This window comes from Nycticebus coucang, chromosome 16, assembly GCF_027406575.1.
Source record: "Nycticebus coucang isolate mNycCou1 chromosome 16, mNycCou1.pri, whole genome shotgun sequence".
Lineage (NCBI taxonomy): Eukaryota > Metazoa > Chordata > Mammalia > Primates > Lorisidae > Nycticebus > Nycticebus coucang.
In genome coordinates this window covers 62,990,164-63,004,000 of record NC_069795.1, presented here as the reverse complement: position 1 = coordinate 63,004,000, position 13,837 = coordinate 62,990,164, and the positions used below count along the sequence as shown (strand labels likewise).

At 39.4% G+C, this 13,837-nt stretch overlaps 1 protein-coding gene across 1 annotated transcript in view; it reads right to left on the bottom strand.

The window, feature by feature from the left end:
• Positions 1–12,761, bottom strand: part of GRAMD1C (GRAM domain containing 1C) — a 98,185-nt gene extending 85,424 nt beyond the window's left edge. The window contains exons 1-2 of the mRNA XM_053564209.1: positions 12,641–12,761; positions 5,961–6,110 (exon numbers count right to left, since the gene is read on the bottom strand). Of these exons, the coding sequence (XP_053420184.1) occupies positions 5,961–6,110; positions 12,641–12,667 (177 nt within the window). The 5' untranslated portion in view covers positions 12,668–12,761. The remainder of the gene's footprint in view (positions 1–5,960; positions 6,111–12,640) is intronic.
• Between the last annotated feature and the right edge of the window lie 1,076 nt (positions 12,762–13,837).

Genomic DNA, 13,837 nt, shown 5'->3' with positions numbered 1-13,837 from the left:
TACTTTTTTATTTATTTTACTTTTTGGAGACAAGAGTCAGAGACTCACTTTGTCACCCTTGGTAGAGTGCTGTAGTGTCATAGCTCACAGCAACCTCAAACTCCTGGGCTTAACCAATTCTCTTGCCTCAGCATCCCAAGTAGCTGGGACTACAGGAGCCCACCATATGTCCAGCTATTTTTAGACATGAGGTCTCACTCTGGCTCAGGCTGGTCTCAAACCTATGAACTAAGGCAATCCACCGGCCTCGGCCTCCCAAGTGCTGGAATTACAGGTGTGAACTACCGCACCTGGCCAGGATGTACTTTTTAATGCCCTTAGCAACCTGCAGCTTGAATATCATGTGATTTTTATAGTTTTTATTTTGTCCTTTTATCTGACGTTTTAGAGGGTCTAAAGTCCTGATTATTAAATCTTTTTCTGTTTTCTCATACAGTATTAAATCCAAGCCTCCAAATTTCATGAGAGATGGACTACCGTTATATACTCCTGGGAGAAATTTCTCCTCTAAGCCCAGATTTAGACAAAAAAGCTTCTTTGTCTTAAACCTGCAGATCCAGGTGAATGTTTTTCCAAGTCTACATTTCACAGAGGGTATAACTTGCCAAGAGTCATGGCTCTGTGAAGAGTGCTCAGTCCCAACCACTAAAAGTTCAAAGTATCATCTTATACCTCATGTGGCCACTACAGCTGAGCAAACTCCTTAAGGCTGCCTCAGGAGAAGTTCATGTGCTTACAACTATGGTAATCAGTTCCCTCTTCTTTTTTAGCCCTTGGGTATTTCTCTTGCTCTTATGTGAGCCTAGGCACATATTATGAAAAGATGTTTGAGCCAGGCATTGTGGAGGGCACCTGTAGTCCCAGCGACTTGGGAGGCTGAGGCAAGAGAATCGCGTGAGCCCAAGAGTTTGAGGCTGCCATGAGCTGTGATGCCATGGCACTGTACCAAGGGTGACAAAGTGAGACTCTGTCTCAAAAAAAAGTTTGAAACACACTGTCCAGCATTTCTAGGTACTTTTAGCAGAAGAGCATTTAAGTTAAATAGTCTCCTCCTCATATTACCAGAAGTGTTGGTTCCTGTTCCTTTATAAGGAAATCTAAAAATGTTAAAAAGATAACCTAGGTTTACCAAACAGTATCTAACTATATTTAAAATTTTTCAAATTGGATAAAATGTGTTCTTGAATCCAATATAAATTGGAAAATGAGTTTGTTTGATTTTATCAATCACCAAAATGAAAACCTGAAATATCCTTTATAAGCTTGAATAAATCCAAGATGTGTTATTCTGGAGGACAACATGATTCTGAGAAAGCTCTTCTCCAAAATTGCCAAAGTATTTCACAAACACACTAATTAATTCCCTTGGGCTTCAAAAAAAAATTTTTAAGTTCACCATTAATTAATCCTCATGGTGGATTACCTATGAATCAGGTTTGTGGTAAGTTTTATCTTCCACTTACAAGTAGAAAAGCTTACTTGTGAATAATATGACTGTAATCACTTTATCAATCTACATCAATGATAAAGTCTAGAATCAATACTTCTTATTTCTGATAATTTTATTGTGAGCTAGAAAAATTCAAATCTTAGTATTTTCCTTTAAAACGTAAGTATATGATCACAGGTGTTGTGGTGGGCACCTGTAATACCAGCTACTTGGGAGGCTGAGGCAAGAGCATCTCTTGGGCTTAAGAGTTTGAGGTTACTGGGAGCTATAACAGCACTCTACCTAGGGCAACAGAGTGAGACTCTGTCTCAAAAAAAACAAAACAAACAAACAAAAAAGTAAGTACAGTAGTTACCATTTGACTATATATAGATAATGTTTAAAAAATCTATACTTGTTTTATTCTTAAAATCTTTTCAAACAAAAAAATTTAAAAATTATGGATTTGAACTCGAACTTCTTCTAAAATTCTCCTATTCCCTAAGAAAATGCCATGAAGGCTACGTTGAACAGTTTGATGAGAATATTTCAGATTGTATATGAAACCAGCACATTGTACCCCTTGATTGCACTAATGTACACGGCTATGATTTAACAATAAAAATAAATAAATAAATAAATAAATAAAAATAAATAAAATTATAATATTCAACATAAAAAAATAATAAAATTCTCCTATTCCATCTTTTTTTCCTATTTCCCTTCCTAAACCAAATACATGCTGTATCTGAGATTTCATATCTTCTTCATTCTGTGCATTTTTGTCAAGATTTTCCAATACACAATTATTAAAAGAAAAGCAAAAAAAGGACCTCTGAAAAATTTAGTTGTACAATTCAGAAAACTACAAATCCCTCCCCCTTTAAAATATAATTATCAACTAAATCAGCTACTAAAGAAATAAGTATATAGAAGTGACATACAAATGACAAATATTTTTAAATAACTTAAAATTAATAAAACAAAGTATAAAAGAATACTTATTATTAAATATCTTATCCAAAACACTATTATTTGTATCAGAGAATCCAATTATGTCAACTTCTAAAAACACAATAAAAACTATTAAAAGCTATTCTCTCCTCCTAATCATTGCTAACTCTACATCACTAAAAGAAGCTGCACTAAATAAATGTACATGCTGCAGGTCTCTGCTTTTCCTCCACAACTTTAATCCATTTGGAATATACCATTACTTTAGTCAGGAAAAAAGTCTTCGGAGGTTTGTTTGAGTTTTTTTTTTACTTTCATTATAAATTTTCACTAACAAAGGGCAAAAACAAAAGTATTTATTTGCCATTAACTTTTTTTAAATTTCATTTCTTAATTTCATAATTTTAAATGTTTTATTAGGTTTAAGAGTTAATAATAAAACACATTTCTCACATACTGGAATTAAGTATTTTAACTTTTAAATTAAAAAAATAAAACATATGATTCTTATCTTTATATTACAGCACTGATATAGAAAATCTGAAGCTGATGATCTCATTATTAAGAGCTGTGAAGAGTTAATCATACTCCTTAAAATTAAAGTCTCACAACCAGAAAGCTCTTTTTCCAAACACTTATTAGCCAGTCTGTTAAAGAGCATGAGATTACTACCAATTCAAGACACACCAGTGTTGTAATGCCGTGACCAATGTCTAATTTTATAGGTGAGGTAACTGAGGTCAGACAGGACTTACAACATACTCAAGATCACTGCACACTGAAATCACCCCGGACAGAGCTGGCACTCTGTTTCAGATGTTTTGTTCCAAGTCTCCAATTTGTTCAATTACATCATGTTGCCCTCTAAATTCACTACTATGGAACAAGTGATTTAGCCAGACAAAAATATATGAGTTATTCTGCATTAGATCTGTAAAGTTTAACTCTTAAAATACCAAAGATTCAAAAAGTTATCAATATTTTTGGTAGAAACTTTCTGAAAGTGAAAAAGCAAACTCCAGAGTCCTTGGATGGCTCCATTGAAATGGCTCTGACTTTCTTAATTCTTTGTGTAAGTCCAGATTGTGTGCCTTATGAATACTTTGTTTTCCTACTTGTCTTTCTTTGTTCACTTTGAATCCCCAGTGAACTTCTCCATCTTATTATTTTTATCCAATTCTTACTTTATTGTGGGGAGAATGAATAAAAGAAAATTGCAACATGGTGGAGTCCACGGTAGATGCAGATGGATTTAAAATGGTAGAGGAAAAAAAATGAATTATTTATTTTCCAGACTTTTTGAACATCGTTTCTACCAATTATAGTACTGCGTTAGAGCAGCAGAGACCTTTGGCCTCCCCCTTCAAGAGGCCCAGGTTTCCAAACCTTTTGAGCTTCTGTTGTTTCATGTGTTGTTAACAACTAATTCCCCTAACTCCAATATTCAATTTATTTATAAAAAATGGAAAAAATATATTAAGGAAACTTCAAATGAAAATTTGGGGAATTCTCCAGATACATCAGCATAAAAAAACTCTGATTTAGCTTTCAGGGTCTTTTTGGTTTTGTTTGTCTTTGAGTTATTGATAGTTCTAGTTTCTGGGTAATAGACCTCTGGAAAAGTCTATAAAACTTCTAACTTATTATCTGTCAGCAGTTTTATTTGTCTTTAAGTCAAATCTGCGTAAATTCATATAAAAGTTCTTTAAAATAAAGTGTTTGTAATAAGTATAGGAACCCAAACTAAGCGAAAGTAAACCTTTGACACACCGACTCATGTTTCTCAAACTTTAATGTTCATGAAAATCACCTAGAAATCTTGTGAAAAAGAAGATTCTGATCAGCCAGTCTGAAGTTGGGCCCAAGATTCTGCATTTCTGTCTGGCAGGTAATGACAGGCCTGCTGGCTCTACATGCTCTCAGTAGCAAGGATCTAGAATACATGTATGTACCTCTTTTTTTCTCTCCCCTATTTCCAAATTTTCTCATTCCTTTGCTTTTTCCTTTTCTTACATTACACTCTTTCTTGGTGTAAGTCTACCAAGAGTAACCACAATAACTACTTATCCCTGCAGTTAGCTCTTGGACCTACAAAGGTTCCCCAATCTTTGATGAGAATTAAAAATAAAATCCTAAGCCCTTTGCTAACTGAATGGGCCCCTCTAGGCCAAGGGGACACCAGATACACTTTAAAACTGAGTTCCCAGCCATGATGGGATTGAAAAGATAAAGCACAATATTACCTGGGCATGATTTCCTTTCATAAATTTTCATGACTGCTCCTATAGCCTGTTGAAGACATATATTTGACCACCCCACTCAGTATAAAAACGTGTTCCTTTTGTTTGTCCTCTGAAGCACATGTGCCCGGGTTCTGGCTGGGGCTCTGTTTCCCCACCTGATGGAATGGCTGCTTAACAGGCTTTATGAGAAATAAAACTCTGCTTTTTCCAAAGTATAAACCTGGTTAAATTTTTTTTAGTTGACAATAACATAAGCTATAATGCTCACAATGCAGAAGGATCAAAATACTATACTAGTCATAAACTTCATCTAAATGTAACCAAAAATAACATAGTCGATACAGGATGTATTGTTATTTTAGTATATTTTTCAGCAATAATACATTTTCCTTAGGATATGGTTCAAAAAAACTTACGATGTTAAGCTTAACAGGAAGTCAGAACTTTTCAGTCATGTTAAGATTGAATAATTATTCCAATGAACAGAATTGGTAATTGCGACCAGAATGATGGTACTTGTACTAATCCTTACAACCTGCTAATAAACATCTTTTTTAGTTTATTCTGAAATTGTATGAAAATCGGCTACAAAAGATACTAATCCTCAAGAGATTGGCTTTCTAACGAACTAATTGGAACTCTATAAATTTCACTTATAGTTGTATTATATCAGATTCTATCAAATGACTCATAGCTCTCATAGGAATTGCTAGATTTGGAGTGAGCACTTTAATGTAACAAATGTTAGCATTTATATGGTAACAGAAATGTTCTTACAAGAAGACTGAGATCTTAATGTGCCTAATCAACAAGCACTAGTCTCATTTTACACTGGGGAAACCTGAAGCACAACCAGGTTATGCAACCAAGTGAGCACAATGCAAAGAGAATGTGAAACTCCTAGTTTTAAAACTCACCTTCTAGTCATTACACACTATTAGTCAAACAATATTAAACTTCCTTTTAGGTACAGGAACTAATTTTTTAAATCAAAACTATATAAATTATATAGCTGGCTTCTCTGCAATTTTAGAAATATGGTTTCTGTTTAATGTTAGTCTCTTGCCAATACAGTGAACAACAATGTAAGTGGAGCCCAACTGGTGTCCTTTTTCTCACAGGGAAACTGAAGCAGATAATTCCACTCCATCAAACCAGACAACAGTGCATCCTAGTGGCCAAAGGAGAACATAATCAGAAATGTGTCTGAGATTCCAAACATTTTAAAGCTAAGCTAAGAAGCAAAGATTATAAATATTATGTGAATTGTTACAGACGTTAAGAAAATTTGCATTCAAGATTAAAATGAAGACATAAAAAAGGAAAATTATTACCCAAAAGCTCCAGTCACCACTCCAATTGTGTAAATTTGGTCCCTGTTTTTTAGCAGACACTGTATTATTCTCATCCACAGTTGGACTGGGATTTTCCTCTACTTCTTCCTGTAACTCAGTGGCAAGGCTTGACTCCCCTTCATTTATCACCTATCAACAAACATCAAACCATTTAAATCACCTATTGAGAAACGGTCATTTTGCAAAGAAAAGAATTCAAGTTCAAAACAGACAAATTAATTTTTTTTTCTTTTTTCGAGACAGAGTCTCACTATGTTGCCCTCTAGTAGAGTGCTGTAGTGTCACAGCTCACAGCAACTTGGGCTTAAGTGATTCTCCTGCCTCAGCCTCCCAAGTAGCTGGGACTACAGGCGCCCACCACAATGCCTGGCTATTTTGTTGTTGTTGTTGTTGTTGTTGTTGTTGTTGCAGTTGTCTCTGTTGTTTAGCTGTCCGGGGCTGGGTTCAAATCCGCCAGCCTCGGTGCATGTGGCCAGCACCATAACCACTGTGCTACAGGCACCAAGCCAACAAATTAATTTTAAAAGTACATTTAAATACTTGAAAGACAGTGATGAATATGGTTTTGCTTCTATAGTTCATACACTTATACATGCAACAAAGATGTCCCAACTACTACTGTCTTTCAGGTTGTTTTGTTGGCCCTGGGGATGCACAGATGAATAAAACAAAGTCCTTAGGTCCACAAGTCCACAGTCTGCTAGAGGAATAATTAAATAAAATTTACTGATGAGGAAAAGGATAGGCTTGCAGAGTAAGGAAGCTTACAAAGCAGGACACATTCACCATAGACAGCAAATGGGCCTCTATTGCCTGGACAAGAATTTGTCTGTTGACTCTCTATGGCAAACATATCCTGCACTGTAAGCTTTCTTACTCTGTATGCCTATCTTTCTCTTCCTCAATAAACTTTGCTTCACACTTGCCTTAAAGAATAAATAAATAAATAAACAAACAAACTAGTAAAGATACATTAAAAAAAAAAAAAAAACCCCGGGCGGTGCCTGTGGCTCAAGGAGTAGGGCACTGGTCCCATATGCCAGAGGTGGTGGGTTCAAACCCAGCCCCGGCCAAGAAAAAAAAAAAAAGAAAAGAAAAACCTAGGTGGTGTGATGCTGCGTTATATATAAAACTGTGTGCATATATTTTTTAAAAAAGATATAATGTAATGGGAGTGTCAGTCGGTACAATCACGTTACAAAACAATTTGCAATGCCCAGTGGGGCCTAAGATAGACATATACTATAATGCAGCAATTTAACATACACATGGAGTCAAGGATGTGTGCAATACCAGGAAAGAGAAAACAACCTAACTGTCCATCAAGAGAAATCAGAAAAAAAAAAGTGCTAGTTTATACAAACAATGGAGTTTGTTTGTGTATTTATTGAGACAGAGTCTCACTCGGTCACCCTGGGTAGAGTGCCAGGCATCATACCGCACAGCAACCTCAAACTCCTGGGCTCAAGGGATCCTCTTACCTCAACCTCCAGAGTAGCCAGGACTACAGGTATCTGCCACAATGCCCGGCTACGTTTTGTTGTTTTGTTTTTTTCTAGAAACCGGGTCTTGCTCTTGCTCAAGCTGGTCTTGACCTCCTGAGCTCAGGGGATCCACCTGCCTCAGCCTCCCAGAGTGCTAGGATTACAGACGAGAGCCACTGTAGCTAGCCAAAAAGAATAGAATTTAAATGAAGGAATCAGATATCTCAACCAGACACTGGCCTCCAATCTGTAGAGTACTCAGGGCAATGATTATGCTCTGTGTAAGACATGAGCTTGTCAGGTAGTTGCTCACAAAAGAGCAGTCATTAGGGAGTTAAAAAAAGATGAGAGAAAAGAGTAGAGGAGGCATTATAAGAGCACATGGCTCACCAGGATGCTTAAATGCCCTGCTGCTGCTGCTTCGGCTACCGCCATCACCGACATCTCTGTTGTATCAAAGACCCTGATCCTCAATTATAGGGAGAGGCACCCATGCCACCCTCATGGTGCAGCAAAAGGGTAAGTCATACCCAACTTCAGCTTGGCGTTCCTAAACCCTGTAAACTAACCATTGCCACATGAGAAGCCCTTAACCCTCACACTGATTTGAAGCTCTCTGGAGGAAGAAATTTGTAAATATAAAAAGAGAATCTGTCCTACCTGAAGTTTATCCAATGCTCTCCAAAGAAAGAGAGAGAGAGAAACAGACAAACCTGGACAAAGGAGGCAAGAAACAGACAAATACACAAACAAACAAAATCAAACAGAAGTCCATAATTTGATCTAGTTGGACATACAAAATTAAAATAATTTATACAGCAAAAGATAAAAGATTGGCTTGTGTGCTCTACAACACAGGTTCTGAATTAACTTCAGCAACTGCTAAAATGCATCATTTGGCAAATCTTCATGGCTTTCGTTATTATACTGGGGCTCAAATCACAGTTATTATCTGAAGATCCTACTAAATTTAAACAAGGTATCCCCTATAATCTTAACGGAGTTGATCAACATAAAATAGACAACAAACAAGCATGCCACACCTTAAACATCAGAACTATTACCTTGCCTCAATTCTCCATGGTCAGGGTATACCTTTCCCTAAAATATCCCATAGTGGTCATGGTCACTCTGACCCAATGAGTAATAAACTGAATTTATTTATTTATTTATTTATTTATTTTTTGGAAGTTCTTTTTGACTGGGGCCAGGCTTGAACCTACCACCCCTGGCATATGGGGCCAGTACTCTACTCCTTGAGACATAGGCACTGCCCCTAAACTGAATTTAAATAAAGTCTTTGGGGCTTACAAATTGACTTTTTAAAAACTAGGACACGTGAACCACCACCTTCAACCCCTAGTGAAAATAACATATATCCCAGTATCAAATAAAACAAGAGCCTTCAAGGATTGAAACTCATTATAAGACCTACTTAGTGAAAGAGTCATTATCCCTATTGCTTCTTCATTTAAGAGCCCAGTTTGGCAGGTTAAACTTGGAAACAATGAATGGTGCCTCATGGTGTCTTAATGCAGCTACCTTACTCATGAAGGCCCCTATACCCAATAGTAGTGAAATTACTGCCATCACCTCCAGAGGGACACCATATGTCTTTACCTGGCTACCAATGGAATACCTTAACAGCTTTGCCATTGTACACAATCTTAAGATCTTAATTGCATCCAGTTTTCTCCAGGTGTTACATTATGTTGACAATATCCTCCTCTAAGGAGAGTCTTCTGACTCGTTCACAAAAGAGCTCACAAAAGAGCTCACAAACGAGGTTGGGGCATTGCTCCACACATTGTGTAAGGCCTGCCAGTGTGGTTATACTTCTGCAAATTATTTGGTAAAACGAGGGCTAATCCATCCCTGACGCATCGAGAAATAGCTACTGACCCTCTCAGCACTCACAAAGTTAAGGCAAGTTCACCATCTTTTCACTCTTTTGGGGTTCTAGAGAAAACATGATCATTATTTACAAATTTTACTTGAGTCTATTTTTGCTGTTACTTTCAAATCAGTCCACCCTGAATTAGCCCCCTCTATAAAAAAGGATCCAGAATTTTTCCAAGTTATAATACAACAGACACTGGTATTAGTAACTGTCATCCCATGCTATCCCCAAAACACACATATCTGTGTACAACACACAGCCATAAACACGCAGGCACACAGAAAGAATCCTTCACTATAGTAGAGGCTTCTTCTCATCCCCACACTATATGCCATTATAGCAGCAATTGCTGGCAGGCTGAGATCTTCTGGAAATAGAGGGTTTCACAAGTCTCCTCTCTACCTACTTGCCCCTTATGCCTTGGATCATGGAAGCAGCACCCTGCAAGGTCAGCACAGCCACCAGGAACTCCTTACTAGAAGACAGACCCAAATCTGGGCTCTGGCATCTCCCACCTGCAGGAGGGCATGGCCTGCCCTGTCCCCATTGCCTGGGCAGATGCCATGGTACTTGAAGAGGTCACCCCTCTCCTGGATCCCTTGTCTGCCTCAGGAGCAACTTGGGTCACCTGAGTGTACAGCAGTGGGAACGTGTATACTTCACAGACAGCATCCCCATCATTACAGGTGATGGTGTTCACTATAAACATGTTGGTTTTTATCCCCTACTGAGGATGTTCTTGATAAAGGACAGAACCCAAGGGCAGCACAAGTGGCTGAACTTCAGAAAGTCATCTCAACACTGAATTCTCTAGTCAACACTTAGCTCCATCTGCACACTTCAGCAGACCCTTGGGCCACTGTCTTAGTGCCTTTAAGGTAAAGAACCCTAGGACTTTCTTATTTCACAAATACCCAAAATGATTTTTCTTTTTTTAGATACAGTCTCACTCTGCCACCCTGGGTAGAGTCCCTGTGACATCATCATAGCTCACAGCAACCTCAAACTCTTGGGCTCAAAAGGTCTTCTTGCCTCAGCCTTCCTAGTAGCAGGCACTACAGGCACCCGCCACAACACCCGGCTAGATTTTCTATTTTTAGGAGAGAGGGGGTCTTGCTCTTGCTCAGGCTAGTTTGAACTCCTGAACTCAAACAATCCACCTGCCTTGGCCTCCCAAGTGCTAGAATTATAGACATGAGTCACCACGCCCCGCCTCAGAATGTTTTTAAATCAAATTCACACATATCTCTACACATACTAAAGCCATAATTGAGAGACACTCCCTATCCCCTTTAGAGTTCCAAATCATTATTGGTAGTGACCAAGGCACTCATTTTATTACTCAAAACACAACTTGGGGCTTTTGAACGTGGCTTTCAATGGAACATTCACTTTTCTTACTGGTTTCAGTAAGAACTACAATGGCCTACTTAAATAAGTTCAAATTTAATTAAATGCAAAATGGCACATTTCTGCTATCAGTCAAACATCTGGGATGAATAGTAATAAGGAGTCTGATTCAATTTTTTTGGTTGCCTGCTGACAACTTTTAAGCTTCACCTCTCCCCCTCTTTCTCTTCTGTTCCTCCTCAGGGCAAGGTGATAAGAAAGCCTGGGTGCACCTTGCATTGTCACCAGGTAGGATAGTCCAATCAAGCAAACCCTTGTCCACGCACAGGAACCCTCATGCCAACTGACTCCTTAACCACAATAAAAATCTTTTTAAGCTGGGTGGCGCCTGTGGCTCAGTGAGCAGGGCGCTGGCCCCATATACCGAGGGTGGCGGGTTCATACCCGGCCCTGGCCAAACTGCAACAAAAAAATAGCCAGGCGTTGTGGCGGGCGCCTGTGGTCCCAGCTACTCCGGAGGCTGAGGCAGGAGAATCGCCTAAGCCCAGGAGTTGGAGGTTGCTGTGAGCTGTGTGACGCCACGGCACTCTACCGAGGGCAATAAAGTGAAACTCTGTCTCTACAAAAAAATATATATAAAAAAAAATCTTTTAAGCCATTATGGTGCTGCTTTAGAGGCAGGCTGTCCTGCTCTTCCCAAAGACTTCTATTACATAAGTAATAGACTTTTTTTCATACCTTCATGGTGCATATATAGCATCTTAAGTTTCTACATCTGAACTAAATTTGGGGTAAGGCTCCTTCCAGGCTTTCTGTGGTAGCTGCCACAGATTCCTACCTCTTTAACTTTCTAGTTCTGTTCTCCTTAGCAAAATCACTCAACTCTCTAAATCCTTTGCAGTAGGGGCAATAATTCTCTCTAGTCTAGACAGTAAGATTATTGAGAGCAGGAATCATGTCAGTGTTGCTCACCATCTTTTCTAGAACACTCAGTGGCAGGAACACAGTTGAATGAATGACATCTATCTTGCCTATTTCACGGTCATGTTTTGAGAATCAATTGAAATAATGTTCATTTGTTTGTTCCTTCAACAATTAATTGTATGCTAGCCAGGTGTTGTGGCGGGCGCCTGTAGTCCCAGCTACTTGGCAGGCTGAGGCAAGACTACTTGGGAGGCTGAGGCAAGAGAATCGTGTAAGCCCAAGAGTTTGAGGTTGCTGTGAGCTGTGACGCCACAGCACTCTGCCGAGGGAGACAGTGAGACTCTGTCTCAAAAAATAAAATAAAATAAAATACAAATTAACTGCATGCCTCTACTGACCCATAAACTAGAAAATGTTCTTCCCAAGAGATGGCACTGCATGCAATTCCCTAAAAATAAAATAACTGTATATATACACAACCAATGTAAAAGTAATGAGGGGTAGTATCAGCATGCAGGTACCCCTGCAACAAAACAGACTTCTCCCTAAAGTTTAATAAGAAAGTTTTTCCGTGGTGTCAAAGCATGTAGTTAACAAATAAAGTAGTTGAAACAAAAAAACGTGGTTGGCAGCACAGTAATTTAAATTATCTGGGCCCTTTCATCGAGGGCTAATAGTAAAGGAAGGGGGTGAGACTGGAAAAACCCAATACAGTGTCAGAATCACGGCGAGAGACCTGCCTCGACTGGCCTGAGGCTGCACGCCTGCGCGAGGCCACAGGAGGCCAGAGTCCAGCGCTCAACGCCCCGCGAGCAGGCGCTCCCTCCTTCGCGCAGGAAGCCGGGGAACCGTTTCCTCGGCGACGGATTCCGAATTACTCCAACGAGCACCGAGGAAAGGGCAGCGAGGAATAACTGTAGTCATCGGAGAAGGTTCAAGCAATCATCGTGAGGAAAACTGTAAAGCCACCGCTGGGAACGTGCCCAGCGAGGCCCGCTTACCTGGCGGTCGGTCAGGGCGCCCTCCATCGCGGCTCCCTCTGTCACCGCGGTACCGCGCACGCGCGCCCCCGCGCCCCCCAGCGCGGGGACCCGGCGGCCCGGAGCGCGCTCCAGGCTCCCGGCCCCGCCGCCTGGTCGGCAGGCCCTCCGAGTACCCCCGAGGGTCCCGCCGCGCGCCCTGCGCCCTCTGGCGGCAACTTTGTTAGCCCGAAACTACCGTCTGCGTGGGTCCTAACGAACCTTAAATCTACTTCCCACCCTCAAACTCCCGTGTCTGCGGAGAAATAGCACACCCTGCCCCAAAGTGCGAAAAAGTGAATTGCATGGGAAAGTCTTGTTCCTTCAAGGCAGAGATTGAAGTTGCTTGGTAAAAGGCTGTTGAGCATTGCGGATCCTTGATTCCCCCAAAAAAGTCTATTGAAAAGTCATTCTAGAACAATTAGGAAAGACTATAAAGTGCCTATTACAGTTGCGTGTTATGGACTAATTAATGATTTTTGTGTAAATGTATGGATTTCATTTACGGATGATTAGTAATTTGATGTTGTATTAGAAAGTATCTTTGTTTCGAGAAAACTTGTACTGAAGTATTTAAGGGTGTATCAAATATCAAATAGGTCTGCAATTGTTTTCAAATACTTCATTCAACAAAGAAAGATACAGAGAGCAAAATGTTGACAATTACTGCATCAAAGTGGAAAGTATAACACTATTCAGTGATTCTTTTACTGTTTCTGTAGGTTTGAAAATCTTCACATAAAGTTGAGGGGAAAAGAGTTGAATCCAGTTCCACAAAAAGTCAGACTTTGGGTATTTTTATAATGTACATTCCATATTCAAGGACAAATTACCTAATAAGACAATCAACAAAGGTTAGGTTTTTATCCTTGTCCTATAAAACTTTGCGTAAACTGTGTTCTGTTGAGCATAAAAAATTTCACGAACACCAATATCAAAAATGGCAATTTTGTGATCATATTAAAGCAAGGCAAAAAGATTGTAATCGTGTCTGAACACAGACAAAAGCATGCAACCTGTGCAAACCACAAAAATGACTAAATATCTCCCTGGGTTGGCTAAGATAACTGACTGCTGCTTCTTTCCCAGTCACACCTTTCTCATCACTTTACTCCTCCTACCTTCTAGACAAGATTTATTAATATGCCCAATCATGGAATTACCACAGCCTCTTGACAA